The 14,578-nt window shown below is 55.7% G+C and overlaps 2 protein-coding genes across 9 annotated transcripts; one reads left to right on the top strand and one right to left on the bottom strand.

Annotated features, from left to right (window-relative positions):
* The first annotated feature begins 224 nt into the window (after positions 1-224).
* Positions 225-7,496, top strand: ADGRG3 (adhesion G protein-coupled receptor G3). 5 transcript variants are annotated; one of them, XM_080553148.1, is made up of 13 exons: positions 225-420; positions 963-992; positions 1,067-1,229; positions 1,318-1,432; positions 1,958-2,098; positions 2,217-2,339; positions 2,413-2,452; positions 2,894-2,994; positions 3,503-3,615; positions 3,862-4,154; positions 4,658-4,751; positions 5,276-5,562; positions 5,833-7,493. In XM_080553148.1, the coding sequence occupies exons 1-13, from the start codon at positions 372-374 to the stop codon at positions 5,946-5,948; spliced, it is 1,665 nt and encodes a 554-aa protein (XP_080409274.1). In that variant the 5' UTR covers positions 225-371; the 3' UTR covers positions 5,949-7,493. The 5 variants fall into 5 exon arrangements, with proteins under 5 accessions (XP_080409274.1, XP_080409275.1, XP_080409273.1 ...); XM_080553149.1 differs by having other exon boundaries at positions 963-1,432; positions 3,862-3,928; positions 4,100-4,154; positions 5,833-7,495; XM_080553147.1 differs by having other exon boundaries at positions 963-1,432; positions 5,833-5,970; positions 6,260-7,492.
* Positions 7,497-7,517: 21 nt separating this feature from the next.
* Positions 7,518-14,435, bottom strand: LOC308176863 (uromodulin-like). Of its 4 annotated transcripts, none has more exons than XM_080553163.1 (9): positions 14,291-14,419; positions 13,012-13,078; positions 12,313-12,480; positions 11,351-11,556; positions 10,477-10,637; positions 9,687-9,932; positions 8,887-9,046; positions 8,352-8,496; positions 7,518-7,655 (listed from the first exon to the last, which is right to left on the bottom strand). In XM_080553163.1, the coding sequence occupies exons 1-9, from the start codon at positions 14,291-14,293 to the stop codon at positions 7,555-7,557; spliced, it is 1,257 nt and encodes a 418-aa protein (XP_080409289.1). In that variant the 5' UTR covers positions 14,294-14,419; the 3' UTR covers positions 7,518-7,554. The 4 variants fall into 4 exon arrangements, with proteins under 4 accessions (XP_080409289.1, XP_080409291.1, XP_080409290.1 ...); XM_080553165.1 differs by having other exon boundaries at positions 11,351-11,573; positions 14,272-14,311; XM_080553164.1 differs by lacking the exon at positions 13,012-13,078 and having other exon boundaries at positions 14,291-14,435.
* Between the last annotated feature and the right edge of the window lie 143 nt (positions 14,436-14,578).

The raw sequence follows: 14,578 nt of genomic DNA on the forward strand, positions 1-14,578 counted from the left end.
CCCATGGGTGGCACAGGAGCCCTAGGCTTGGCTGGCAGCGGGGATGTCCCAACACATCACTCACCATTCTGAGCTGAGGGGTCGTCAGCACAATGGGGTTGGGCAGGACAGGGTGAGAAGGGAAAGAAAAATAGAGCCCGGAGTCTACTGGGGAGGCGAAGCAGCTCTAACCGTTAGCACTATTTCAGTGAGCTTGAGGTGGGAGGTTACTGGCCAACCCACAGAGAGAAGCAAGGGGATTGCAGAAAGGAAATGAGTACGTGGCTGTTGCCTCAGGAGAAGCTGCAAGCCCTGGGGGAGCCTGTGGAAGAGCAGTGCCTTGGGACAGGAGCAGAGCAGCCCTGGGGTGGCTGGGATACCTGCAAAGCAGCATGAAGCACATGCTCCTGGACACAGTCCTACTGTTCCTGCTGCTTTCTGGTGAGTAGTGGGCGGGGGGGAGGGGTGGACAGGGTCACCCCCATACCTGTCCTGTGGGAAAGCTGTGGCCCAGAGACCACGGTGGTGTTTCACTGCAGACGCAATGAATGAAGTGTGGACAGTCCAAGACAGAGTTAGTCCTGGAATGTGAAGAGCTGGGAAAGGAAAGCGGAGGGTGAGGGGTTTTCCCCTACAGCCTCCTCTCTGCCTTACAGCAACAGGGCTGAGCCCTGTGCCACGGACAGGGCTTCTGGGTGGGGTGTTGTGCTGATCTGGATGGGTCCTGGTTTCTAGAATAGTGCCCGCAGCCTGGGATCCCTCCTGTGAGGCTCCCGGGCTGTAGTGGCACATCAAGGCAGACGTGTTGCCTTTGCAGTTACCAGCTCCCACATTTGTTGTCACATTTTGAAGCCTGGCATGCCTTTAGTAGCACAAGAGAGGGCAGCCAGGGAGCCTCTGAGTGTGCTCATTTCAGACTGGCACCCATCTCCCCCGCGGGCCAAGTGCGGGGTGGGGGGCTGACGCCGGGTTTTGCTCCCCAGACGCCGCGGGAGGCCAGGACAGCTGTGACGGTGAGACCCCAGCCCACCTGGCCCCGACGGCCCCCACGCTGCTGCTGCTGGGGCCTCACCACCCCCTCCTGCAGCACTGCAGCGGGGGGACGGGATCGAAGAATGCTGCAACATCACGGTGGAGCCAGAGGAGAGGAACGAGGCCCCCGGCCTGCCCCTGGACCTGCCCCGCCACTGCGCAGAGCTGCGCCGCTCCAGCCGCCCTGCCTGCCGCTGCCTGCAGGCACGCTGGCTCAGGTAGTGGCGGGGCACTGCAGGGCCCCGGAGCTGCTCGGGGCAGTGCCCCACTGCGCCCTGGGGCCTCACAGCACTGCCTGCCCCGCAGGTTGGTGCAGATGGCAGGGCCGGCACTGAGCAGCACGGACGGGCTGCAGGCACTGCACCTGAATGTCAGCAGAGGCCTGGCCCACGACCTCCTCCTCTCCTTCTCCCCAGCTCAGGTGAGGGGTGACCGCTGCCATCTGGGGTCCCACACTGCGGGCTGGGCCTTGCCGCATTTCTTTCACCCCACACTTGCAGTTGCTTCCTGGACCTGCAGCAGCTCCAGCATCCCGTGCCGAGCTGGGCTAGCTGGGTGCACTGTGGAAGAGCCCTGCCTCTTTGGCCGTCACTCCCCAGGGAGCTGGCCCAGTAGCGGGCAAGTGGTCCAGAGGAAAATGTCAGATCGCATGCCTCCTGCCTGTCTCAAGCCACTCACGTGGCCTAGACATGCCAGGGGACCACGTCCCACAGGGTGACAGCAGGCTGGGACTCCCCCTGGGGTCTGCCCTCAGGTCTGCCCCTTGGCTGTTGAGCACTGGTGAGAAGGCTCTGCCCTCGGGCTCCTGGCAATTTTGCTCAGTAAAACCCACCTGAGCAGGGCTGAGTTTGTGCCTGGAGCAAGGCTGGTGGGCCCTGAGAGAGGCGATGTGGCCAAGTGGGACGCTGCCTGCAAGAGACCCCCATACTACTGTTCCTTGCTGCAGGGCCCCATGACAATCAGCTCTATGGAAGAGGGAAAAGCAGGCAAAATCCGTCTCCCTCGGGAGGTATTCCAGTCCCTGAGCAGCCAGACAGCACACATGGTGGTGACAGTCCTCAACATCCAGCAACTCGGCATGTTCGAGGTATGAGCTATCTATCATTCCCAGCCCATGCCAGCCACCAGCATGTGCTGCTGGCAGTACCATGAGGCTGTGAGGATCCGTGCTGCCAGATCAGCTCAGCCAGCGCTGCCCCAAACAGGAGGACAACCAGATGGGGCAGGTCTTGGATGACACTGTGGTGGGCATCATGGTGGAGGATTTGTACGTCTCTGGGCTGCAGGACCCTGTGCATCTCACCTTTGCCCACCAGCAGCTGCCCCCTGTAAGCTGGATGTGCCCTCCCTCTCCCTGTCTGTCCACTGAGGCACAGGCTCACACCACTCTCCTCTTTGCAGAATGTCACCCCACTGTGTGTCTTCTGGGAGCCCAACAAAGGTATTGGCCTTGGTGGGGACAGGAGCGGGGCTCTGGTGCAGTGGGGTGGAAGAAAGTTGGCGGGAGGTGGCACTGGGTACCCCTGCAGAGCTACCAAAAGCCTCTGGCCAGGGCGTGAAGGGTCCACTACTGTGCCACGGTCCCCACTGCCATGTAGAGTCAGCTGGGGATGCTGAGGGCTTTGTCCATGCTGGGAATGCTCTGACGCTGGGACATGGCCCTAGTACTCTGCTTCCTGCTGGGCGGGGGTGCCACAGCGCTATCGCAGCCAATCCATGGGCATGTGCCACACTCTCAGCCTCCATCCTGCTACCTCCTTCCCACCAAGAAGCATTGCAGCTCCCCCACCTGTGCTTGAGGGTTTCTGTGGGGTGGGATGGAGGGCTTGGCTGGAGGATGCTTTGCCTGGTGCTCACTGCTGTTGCCCTGTGCTGGTTGCAGGGCAGGCAGGTGGCTGGAGCACCAGAGGATGTGTCACACTGCCTGGGGACAAGGAGACAGTCTGTTCCTGCAACCACCTCACCTTCTTCACCCTCCTCCTGGTGACAACCCCATTCCCTACAGCTCCTGCTTTTACCCTGGCTATGCTGCCAGCCCATCCCTCAGCTACTTGGTCCCTCAAGTGTCGCCACTAGCTGCACAAAGACAGTCGTTTCTGCTCCCAGGCAAGCCCAGGCCTTTCTTAAAAACAACCTTAAAAACAACCCCAGCTTCATGCCCTTCCCCTTCCGGCAGGCACATATCAGTAGGGGATGTAAAGGGTGGAAGCGGACTGACTCTGGAAGCACTGAGACTCAGGGTCCCTTCCCTCATCTTGTGCCCACACCTCGAGAGAGGTTGCATCTCCTCAGATCTGCCCCCACCTCCACTCTCCCTGGAGATCTGAGGGAAAGACCTGAGGGTTCTGGGCTTGTGAGGTCCTGCAGCACCTCACCAGGAGTTCTCCTCCTGTGCTGCAGGACCCCACTCAGCCCTGTGGTTCTTGCAGCTGTAGCTAGGTTTTCTAGGCTGGTTTGGACCCATCTGACCCAGGGTGCACGTGTTTGGCAGAACCCGGCTCTGAACACGTCCATGGTACAGACGGTGGTGGCTGTGGCCAATACTGGCTGTGGGGTGGCTGTGGCTTTCTCCATCTTCACCATTGCCTTCTATATTTTCTTAAGGTAGGGTGTGCCAGTGGCTCCATGGACCCCGGCTGGGTTTGGGGGCGGGAGGGACATGGGCAGTCCCAGGCCTGGTGTATCTCCATGAACCCTCTGGGGTAAGGGGTGACCCCCAGTTGTGGGGCCGGGGCCAGGGGATGCTCCTCTCCCCTGACACTGGCAGTGCCTGCTGTGACCCTCCCCATCGTGTGTGGGCCCCCTCTGCCCCACTCAGCTGTGCCCCCGGCCTTTTCTGCTCCCTGCCAGGTGCAGCTACCAGCAATTCAGGTCTGAGGAGACCCTCCGCACCAACCTGGGGCTTCACATGAACCTGGTCAGCAGCCTGCTCCTGCTCAACCTGGCTTTCCTGCTCAACAATGGGGTCTCCAGCAGGGCCGTGCCGGGGCTGTGCAGTGCCCTGGGGGGGCTCACTCACTACTGCCTTCTCTGCTGCTTCACCTGGACTGCACTGGAAGGCTCTCATCTCTACCTTCTCTTCGTCAAGGTCCTTGGCACCTACATACACCACTACCTGGCAAAGCTGTGCCTCGTTGGATGGGGTGAGCACTGGTTGCTGGGCCACCCCAGAGGGCAAGGGGGTCAGTGGGTTACAGCCAGAGGGGACAGGGCTTTGCACTGACAGAGAGAATAAGTCCCCATCCATGCTCAGCATAGTGAGTGGCGTTGCCCACGGGAGTTCAGGGCAGCTCCTACAGGCACCATCTCCTGATGACCCCATGATATTCTGGGGTCTTCCTTCCCACCCCTGTTGGAAACCTGCTCTTCCCAGCCCAGGCACTGTGAGTGGCACCAAAGTGGGTGACCCCATGGAGAGTTTAGGGAACACCTCAAGCCCTACCACTCCCTGATGTCGCTCCTCACCCTATCATGTCCCAGCAGCATCCCTTGTGCCTACAGCACTTGGGTGAGCTCAGCCTTTCCCTACATTCCTGGAGGCCAGCACATGTGTGGATAGGATGGACAGGTAGAGACCCTGAGCTGGCTGCCTCACCTCCCCCTTGCCTCCCTGACCTATCCCACAATGGTCTCCTTTGTTCTTCAGGCTTCCCTGCTCTGGTGGTGGTTGTGGCAGGAGCCATGGGCAGCTATGGAGAATACAGCATTCGGACGACGGACCAGCAGACTGTAGTCCACCTGTGCGTGGCATGGTCTCACACCACCGCCCACAGGGGTTGGGTGGCCCTTTGGCACAGGAAACAGTGACCTTGTCCTGCTGGGAGTGCAGCTGTGTGGTTTTTGTGTCCATCCTGTTCAGCTTTGCACAATGCTTCCTCTTTCCTAATCTTGATTAAAACTGAGCCGTGGTAACCATCGTGCAACAGCACTCCGGCCACAGGCACCCAGTACTGGGAATGCACAGCCACAGATGGAACCTTAGGGTGGGCAGGAGCAGCTGGGCAGTCTCACCAAGCCTCCTTGGCATGCCCACAGGGCTCCATGACATGAAGGATGTCCCGGGTCCACCTGGGGTTTCCCTGGGCTTCCTCTCCCTCTGCCCTGCTGTCCCCCATGCTTCATCCTGGCCTTGGAAAAAATCACACTAGCATGAGGGCATGTCCAAACACATCCTCCAGAGGAGACCATGGGGGGCTCTTGGGGGTGCTGCCATGGAGGTGGGGGTAGCAGGTCTGCTGGAGACATTGCAGTTGTCTCATTTCAGGTGCTGGATCAATTCCGAACACCTCCTTGTCCACTACATCACGAACTGCGGCTATTTCAGCCTTGTCTTCCTCTTCAACACAGCCATCTTTGGGGTGGTGGCCTGGAAGAACTGCCACCTGTGGAGCACGGGAATGGTGCAGGGGCGCTGCAAAGCCTGGAGAGTGGCCCTGGCGGTTGTGGGGCTTTTCTGCCTGCTGGGAGCCACCTGGGCGCTGGCATTCCTCAGCTATGGCAGCTCCTCAGTACCTATACTCTACCTCTCTGCCATCCTGAACTCCCTTCAAGGTCAGAGACAGCTTGAAGCTTGAGCCTGCTGGCTCCCAGGGCTGGGCTGGGAAGACATGGGAGGCAAGAGCAAGCTTGGCAGTGGTTGACCAGGGGTCCCAAGGCACCGACACTGTCTGGCACCATTGTGCCCTTCCCTTTAGCAGGGAGCAAAGTGACCCCACCAAACAACGGGTCCCAGCCACCAATGCTGTGCTGTGCAGAGGTTGGAGAAGCACCCAGAGGAGCCCCTCTCGCTGCCACTGCTGAGTGTCCTTCCTCTCCCTGCAGGCCTCTTCATCTTCATCTGGCTAGTCGTCCTCTACTACCCAAAGATGGAGGAGACCACAAACTCCCTCTCCCACATCATCAGGAACGACAGAACCGTGGCTGGGTCACAGGGATAGCTGCTGGCTGGACTTCCTGCCGGTGAGCACACTTGCTGCCCGCGAGCTTTCAGCCTGAAGGACACAGCTTTCTGTGGAGGACAAGCACCCCAGCTGACCAGTGTGGTCCTGGCCCTCACCCATACCTCAGTTTATCCTTCACTGGGTTTGATCCACCCTAGCAGGACTTTTTGCTTTGGCTGTCCTTTTGCTCCTAGGGGCCTGCCTTGGGCAGCACACAGCACTTTGGTGCAAGGAATCCCGACACTGCCCTTCTGTCAAAGTCCCTGCAGGCTTCATGGCCTCAGAAGTGCTCTGATCTTGTTCCCCAGGGACTCTTGGTGTGGCCCATGAGCTGGCTACCTTCATCCTGGATGGGGCCATGCTGATCTTTGCCCATAATTCCCAGCAGAAGATGGACTTGGGCACTGGACCAGCCCAGGGGTGGGTTTTCCTGCTGTACCCAGACTCTGCAGACCCCATGAGGGTCAGGTCTGGGAATTAGCAAAAGAGATTTATCCACCAGGCATCTTTACAATACGGCCTCTCCAAATGAACCTGGGAGAATTCTTCAGGCAGTGGATCTGCTGCGCTTGTCTCCTGCAGAACACTGCCGCTAGCGGCGATTTCCATGAGGACACCACACTTCAGCACATTGGGCACTAGGGTGCTGCATTCCCCATACCCTCAGCCAGCTGTGGCTGCTCCCAAGCTGCACTGTCCCCTCCATGCTGTATTACATCTCTGTGTGCAAGTCAACACCTATCATCTCAGAGAAAACAGTTATCTTGTCCAATCCACGTCTGTTTTAGCATTAAAACTTTGCTAGCTGTCTAAGCACTATGGATTTAGTCGTTGATGTTTACAAGTCAACAATATTTATTATTTTCTTCATTTTAGGGATCTATAAGTGACCTAAAATCTTTCTAGCAATTTGCAGCCGTTCAGGAGGAAGAGAGATCTGTATATGCACATACACATGCATGCATGCACAGAGCAGCCCTTTCTCTGCTAACGGTACATCGTCTGTGACACTAAGAACTACACAAGGTCCAGTTCTGGTGGGCAAAGAGCTCCATCTCCCTACATGCCTGGGTGACTCATTCTGGGGAGGAGAAAAGCAGAAACCTTTTTTCCTCTCCACTGAAGGTTTCTGGAAATTTGTTCTCTATAGACGGGACCATTTTAGAAACACCAAGTTCCCCTGCTCTGTGCAGTGGTGCCTGCCCCTTCCAAAGCCAACCATCTGCCCAGAGTAAGAAAGAGTCTGTGAAAAAAATCTTGTGGCTCTATTTGCTCTCTAGGCCAAGCCTGCAGGCAGGGCTTGCTACAGCTGGGTTGCTGGATTCTGAAGAGCCCAACAGCATGCCCTACAGCCCAGGAGCCAGACCCCATGAGGCACCTCATCTCATCACCCTGGAGCAGCCCCTGCATCTCAGCTTTCCCGGGTACTTGTTTCACTGTGGGCCAGGAGGGGATGAGAAGGTCCAAGGGATATGACAGGGAATAGAAATGTTCTGATGTGACTCATCCTTTGAGCACCATTTGAATCTCCTTCACCAGAAACCCTTAAAGATGCAGGCAAGAGTCTCTGCTACTGTTATGTTTATTTGGAAACAGCCATTTTCTACAGCGTCTGCCTCCTCATGCTGACAGCTGCGGCAGCCACAGCAAACACACCAAGCACACACAGCAGGATGAGGCCCCCAGGGAGCCACAGGCTGGGTTCTGCCAAAGAGAGGAAAGGTTGGTTACAGGTCTGGGTCTCCTGAGCTGGTCATGGCTCCTGGCATGGTTCCAGCAGGCCAGTGGGATGTTTGGGGGCAGGAGGCGAGCAGAAGAGGGGGCTATTGATTGTGAAGGGCAAGACCCACCAGACTGGGATACTGTGGATCCCTGAGGGCACTAACAGGACTTGGTCACCCCCACCAGCCTCACCTGGGGCCTCCACCCACCTGCTGCCTAGGGTCTCCATTTAAAATCATGCCTGGACTTCATGCTTGCTACAAGCCATACTGTCAGCAGGTTTGTCCCCAGCCCTGTTCCTGGACTGCTGCTTAGATCTCCTCGATTGACCCTGGTGCTCGGAAAGATCCTGACTTGCTGGGTTGATTCAGAGTCCACCACTGTGAAAACCCAGCCTTCCTCACCTTGGGTGCTATACCTACACCCTGCTGTCTCTTAGATCCTGCCAGCCCCACTCCTCTGCTCAGCTTGACCCGTGCATTCTATGGGAACCACTTACACAGAGCTAACCCCTGTGCTGGCATGACTTCTGGAGCACGCCACGTGTGGATGTGATACTTGAAAAACTCCACAGCCCTGTGCGGGGCAGTGATTTTAGTAGCCCTTTGTAATAACGTGACATTACCTAGACAGTGGCAAGGGTCTGAACTGCTGTCCTCCCAGGAGTGGCATACGTACCCTGCACGTCCTGTTGGCCAGCCCTGGAACGATGGCTCTCTGCTTCCGAGGAAGGAGCAGCCAGCAGGTGGATGGGCCCATAGGAGACAATCTTATTGTAGTCATCTGCCAGCGCCCGCTTGCTCCTCCAGTGTCTGGGGCATTGCTGCCAACAAAGCCAAGAGAAAGGAGGTGGGACCAGAGGGCAGGGGAGCAGTCCAACCCACAGGGCAAAGAGGAAGAGCTGTCCTGATACTCTGCCCCGTCAAGCCCCTAGAGCATGGGAAAGGGGATGGTTCTGAAAGAACCTTAGCCTGTTTCTCCCCAAGTCCTAGTGTAAAAGTCTCCTTCTGCAGATACCCAGCACGTGGAAGAGAAGACAGAAAGGAGCTCTTTGGTGGGTTCAGACTCCTCTAACTCCAGTTCAGGGCCCTGAGGTGAGACCCTGCCACTGGACGTTGTTTATCGTGCTGAGGTACCTGAAACCAGAGCAGAAACCTTTCCACAAACAGTGGGCCCAGGGAAGGGCCCTCCCTGCATGGCCAAGAAAGCTCACCTTGGCACAGGGCTCAGGACTGTCGGGAAGACACAGCCGGACACGGCAGTGCAGGAACACCTCGGAGTACCCCACAAACTGAAACATCTGGAAGCTGAACTTGGCTGTAGTGCTCTCTCCTATGGCATTCAGGTATGTCACAGTCTCGTCGTGGGGACACCTGGGACATGACGGATGAGTCAGCAGGCAGAAAAGAAGGGAGTACATCCTGGCCTGGGACACCAGCAGCTCTGGTTTGCTCCAGAGCACACGGGGACCAGGCGCAGCCCCCTGGCAGAACTGGACAGCATCATTTGTGTCTGGGTACCTGTGGGGATGTGTTCCCTTAGCACTGTGTATCATGCCCAGCCCAGGCTGGAGCTCCCACCAGTGAAGGAGCTGTTTCATATCTGGCTCTGTGTGGCCATCACCACTGGGCAAAGTGGGAGTGCGCCTGGTTGTGGCCTACATCCCAGATATCCACATTACCAACTTTAGCTTGGCCACAGCCACCTTTCTGCATAACAAAGGCTGCCTGCATCCCTTGCCCTTTGCCTCCCCAGCCAGCCAAGAGTGATGCTGGACATCTTCCAGAGGAAGTTAGATGAGGGTTAGGTGTGTGTGTGGGGGGGGGGGGGGGAGCTAAATTCAGAGCAGTCTGAGAGCTCATCAAGCCTGGGAAGCACTTAATGGTGTCACTGCTCACAGCTCCCTCACAAACAACCTGTCCTCAGCAGCTCACAGAGACAGGCAACTGTGCTCATGGTGTCCATGGCGCCTGTGGCGCAGAGACTGGGAGTGCTAGGGGATACACTGCTCACCCCTGCTCAATGAGCTCATGCCGCACATCCTGGTAGGGATCTGAGCTTGGCGTGGCCCAGCAGTCCTCAACACTCAGGACGAAGTATCGGAGCTGATGCTGTCCTTCTATCTTCAGCATGGCATAGAGTGTGTCTGTGATGGGGACAGCTGTGGTCGGCAGGTTATAGGGCTGGAGGTAGGAGGGAGTTTTGTACAGCCTCATGCTGACATTGAAGTGCCCTTCTTTGACCACGAACTGCACCAGCCTGAGAAGAGAGGAAAGCTCATGAGCACAGCAAGAAGGCAGGAGCTAAGTCAAGCCCGCAGTGCTGGCACAGGTTCCTCCAGGTTGCTGACCCTGGACATTTTCCCACTCTCGAGTACAGCCTTGCTGAGAGTTGGGCTTGTCCATCTGCACCACGTGCAGACAGGGGCAAGGACAGCTCCACAGTGTGTGCAGAGCTCTGGGGGTTCCCACAGACATGCTGGGCAATGAGGGCTAGAAGAAAGGCTACCAGAGGTTCCTAACCTGCACCTCCACAGTGAGCATGTTCCAGTGCCCACTTTATTTTTTGGAGAATAGCAGAAAGGTAGATTCTACATGCCCCTGTCCCAAGCCCAAACATTATCTTGAAAAGCTATGTTTGGGCCCTCTCTGGGCAGAGAAAGAGAGGCACCCTGATGTGATATTGTTCTCAGAGCTCTCTGGTGGCTCCGTAGGGCTCTTGCAGATCATCTCATTAAAGGCATCTATTTTCCCACAAGCTCGAATATACTATGTCAGCGGCAAGGTGAGAAGGAACCACTCACTTGTCGACAGCGGTGAGAGCAAAGGGCACCTTCACCACCTGCTCATAGGCATAGACGCAGGAGAAATGCACCTCCAGTTGAAAACTCCGGGAGATCACACTCCCGCGTACTTCCCGCTCTGACTCAATGACGTTCGAGTATGACACATGGGAGCTGTTTTGCTGGAATGACACAGAAACAAGGTGTCCAGACCATGCCTCAGTCCATACACAGAGCTCAGCAACTCAGCTGTAGCTGCTCAAGGCCATCAGGCTTCAAATCCCATGTCCAGGGGCTACTGGCAGCCACCACCAGAGGAGGCAGGAGCCGGCACACAGACCAGAGGTGATAGCCCTCCTGTGCAAGACAGAGATGGATCACCGGTTCCTCAGCACCCTCCCTGGTCCAGGAGAACCTGTCAGGTTCTCCAGGGGAGTCTGTGGAACCCTGTGCAGTGGGGCCCCTGCCCAGGCACAAAGCAGCCCATGGCCTCTGGGGACAGTAGCTGTGTCAAACCCATCTCCTGGCTAGTGACAGATCCCACCAGCACAGTGCATTTCTAAAGAATTAAGTGATGTAGCAAGGAGTTACAGCCAGGACTGCAGAGCTCAGAAGTTTGTGCCAGAAAGCCGAGGGCTGTTATCAGCTCCTAAAGAATACACTGAGGCTTCCATGCTCTGCTGAACATGACAAGATGTGCTGCCAGCAGTGGTTTGGTGGAGGCAGAAAAGCTTTCTGATAGCCCCCCAGAGAAGCCTTTCAAGGGGAAAGAGAACTTCACAGTGCCAGATACAAAAGGAAAAGTCCCCATGGCTTTCCCCTGCTGTCCCCACTCAGCACATCTGTTCCTCTCATGGCTTCAGAACTACGCAGAGAATCTGTGATGGATCCTCACCTGAATTATTGATCCACAAGCAGTGTGATTTTCACCTGTGAGAGTGGCTGCAAAAAACCGCTCGCCCTCTTCTTCCCTTTCTGAAACCTTGCATGCCTGGTTCTTCAAGTGGACAAGTTCCCGGGGGATTTTCAAGAGTTCAAACACCTCCTTCCTCACCATCATCTTCATGTGCTCTTCCTCGCAGGCCAATTTTAGTACAACATCTGGGGGAAAAAGCCATCTGCAATAGCAATAAGAGGCCTGAAGGAGCCCTAAGTCAGCTATGGAATGGCACAGTCCCACTGAGCTCAGCAAACCCTCACCCCAGCTTTGTGGGAGGCTGCTGGTAGGGGTCTTCAGAAACACTGGGCAAAAGCAAAAGACAAACCTTTGGAAATGCACAAAAGCTAACGACTAGTTTTCTGATAGTTGCCTGACACCTGCACAAGTCCACAGCTGCTGATACTCTGAATGGACACAGTCCTCAAACTCAAGACACCACAGGCAGATGTCATGGGTCTGGTCCCTTCAGATGAGTCATCTACAGAATTGCTGCAATCTGCCAAGGTAACCAGGCTGCAACAGCGATCCTCTGTTTCAGATGAACAAGACACAATTTTGACCAGTGTCTGGAAGGAGCCTGCACTGAAGCTGTGCTGGAGCCTGTGTCGCTGCAAGGCAGCTGTGCTCTGCAGTATGCCTTGCTGACCTGATAGGGCTACACCACAGCACGTCTTCTTGACAGTGAAGGCTTCCTTCCTACAGGAATTAAGACTGTTGGGGAGGAAGGAAATGGCCTGTGACCGGGTCTTGTATCAAACTGTAGTCAGGACATGGTGGCAGAGGTGGGGGGATGCAACCAAATCAAGAGCTGGGAGGTACTCCTGGGGCCCACAGTGGTAACACCAGTGCACCCTTCTCGTCACCCTTCTCTTTGGTGCCCGTGGGCAGACTGAGCTCACCAGCACCCCCAACCCTACCTTGGCACAACGCCCCTGTGAAGCCAGGTTTGCAGCTGCAAATGGGTCTGTCCTCCACCATCTGGCAGTCCCCCTGGTGTTGGCATGGGTTCAGCAGGCAGGTGTCTGAATTCCTCTTGGGACGCAGTGCAAAACCTTCCCTCAAGCTGTGAGGGCTCACCAGCTCACCTGCAGTGAAGGCAACGCAAGCAAGCTGAAATGCTGTAACATTTGCCCTACGAGAGACACAAAAGTGAATTCGCCCCACTGCTCACGAGGGCTGAGATCCTCACTCAGAGCAAAAGCAGGCACACTGCCACCATGCCACCAAATCTCAGGAAAAAGCTGCTGCCTTGGCTCGCCTGCGAGGATGTGATCAAGAGCATGGAAGACCTCCCCAGAATGGCCATAATCTGGACTGGAGCTCAGAAGGTAGCATCAGCTAGCATGGAGAGTGGTGGCACATCACAGCGTCTGTGCCTATCTCCATAGGTTATACACCATATGTGGCTGGGATGGAGAGTCCGAAGTTTCTGTCTGTTTTGATAGCTCTTATATGCCAGTTTGTGCCCTCCTGAGCATTGCTCCCTCATCCTCCTTTAGCAGCTTTCAGCAGTGCCCTGTATGAGGAACCTGAACACAGATCAGGTGAGGCTTCCACCTCTCCTTTCCATACTACCTGTCTGTGACCCAGCAGGGACAGTACACAATGAGACTCACTCTTGTTGCCTTCACAGCCAGCCAGGCATAGGACAGAGACCAGCAGCAAATATGTCACAGTCCCTTCCTGTAAAAACAAGCAGGCTCTGGGTAACTAAGGTTTTCAGCATGCTCACTGGCGATGTTTGCAATCATTCAGAAAGAGCCAACCCTCAAGCATGGGTATGATAATTTCTGCACTGTATTTTCTCCAAAAACTACAGGTTCAATGGTATGAAGTAATTTCCTATCCCCAGGGGCAAAATCAGCAATCCCATCCCAACCCAGGATAATGCAATGGCCAACTACTGTCCTGAATTTAGGTAGCATATAGCTGAACCCAAAAGAGAGAGTCCAGAAAGAAGGGGTGGGAGTAACCCTATTTCAGACAGCAGGGATGTGCTGGCAATAATGAAGCCATATTTCAGCATGAACAGGCACTCTGAGTAAAACCGCACAGCTGAGGCATCAATCCAAGCTCCCAACAGAGAAAAGGAATTTCTCTCTTCCCACTCCAGCCATAGCTTTTCATTTGAACAGTTAGGATTTGCAAAAGCATCTTTGCCTTTCCAGTAACCTATATCCACAACAACAGAGACAATGGGATTAAAAAACAAAAACAAACACGACCTTGAACATAACTAAAATTTATGTCATGAAGCCACAGATAAAGTCAGTCTCCCCCACTAGGTCAGATAATATGTTTCTTTAGAGAAATTAATGGCATGGTGCTGGATGAGTCCCAGACATTGGAGTCTTATCAGAGCCATGGATATGGGTCACTTGGGGCTAATGGCTCTGACATGCTGCTGCCCTGCTCACTGCACATGCCCTCAGTGCAGGGCAAAGTAAGGCCAAAAGCTCTGCTGTGGTCTGGCAGCAAATCATATATTCCCTCAGCCTTATGCTGAGCAGCTGTGACCACCAGAAATCTCTGCAAGGCGGGTTTATTCCCAGCCGTGCTCCTCACTCACTGCAGCAGAGCAGGGATGGTTCGCAAAGCACCAATTCTACAAAACCCGGGGCATGCAGAGCCCCATCTGCCGTGGGGGCATGGCTCCCATGGCACAATCCCCGAGCTTCAGTGGAAAACTGGTCCCTGCTGCTGCCAGGGCCATACTGCTGGCAGATACAGGCTAGTTCCCAGCTCAGCATGACATCCCTGGCAAACCTGGGAAGCTCTGCCCTCTGCTTCTGTGAAACAGGAGGTGCCTCTGCTTGCAAAGCCCCCTCCTGAAAGAGCCACCCATGGCTGCAGCAGCCTCAACACAAAGCTCTCACCTGTTCTCATCCCACTCACCATTGTCAGACCACTCCAAGCTCATCTACACACAGCAGGCTGGGTCCTTCCTGCACTTCCTGCTGCCAGCTTTATATCACCTCCTAGCAGCTCATCCTCTCCCCCACACAAACATGCTGCCTCTGTGATTGCACAAGAGCCAGATTACCACCGGTCAGCAGCAGACCGGGAAGAAAGGGCTCTCCAAAAGTGCGTCCTCCAGCACGGCCCTTCCGATTAGCTCAGGGCTGGTGAATGATGATGACCCAATCCACAGCCTTGATGGGACCCCAAGCAGGAACAGTGTCT

Source organism: Anser brachyrhynchus (genome assembly GCF_964034855.1).
Source record: "Anser brachyrhynchus genome assembly, chromosome: 12".
In the NCBI taxonomy this organism is placed as follows: Eukaryota; Metazoa; Chordata; class Aves; order Anseriformes; family Anatidae; genus Anser; species Anser brachyrhynchus.

Excerpts from the sequence above, each read along its gene's own strand:
- LOC308176863 (XM_080553163.1), bottom strand. Across the intron at positions 10,638-11,350 it reads CTTGTGGATCAATAATTCAG|CAAAACAGCTCCCATGTGTC; the intron begins GTGAGGATCCAT and ends GTGTCATTCCAG. Across the intron at positions 9,047-9,686 it reads CATGAGCTCATTGAGCAGGG|GTGTCCCCACGACGAGACTG; the intron begins GTGAGCAGTGTA and ends GTCATGTCCCAG.
- ADGRG3 (XM_080553147.1), top strand. The coding sequence starts at position 372 with ATGAAGCACATGCTCCTGGACACAGTCCTACTGTTCCTGCTGCTTTCT. Across the intron at positions 2,340-2,412 it reads CCCACCAGCAGCTGCCCCCT|AATGTCACCCCACTGTGTGT; the intron begins GTAAGCTGGATG and ends TCCTCTTTGCAG. Across the intron at positions 2,995-3,502 it reads CCTTCTTCACCCTCCTCCTG|AACCCGGCTCTGAACACGTC; the intron begins GTGACAACCCCA and ends CGTGTTTGGCAG.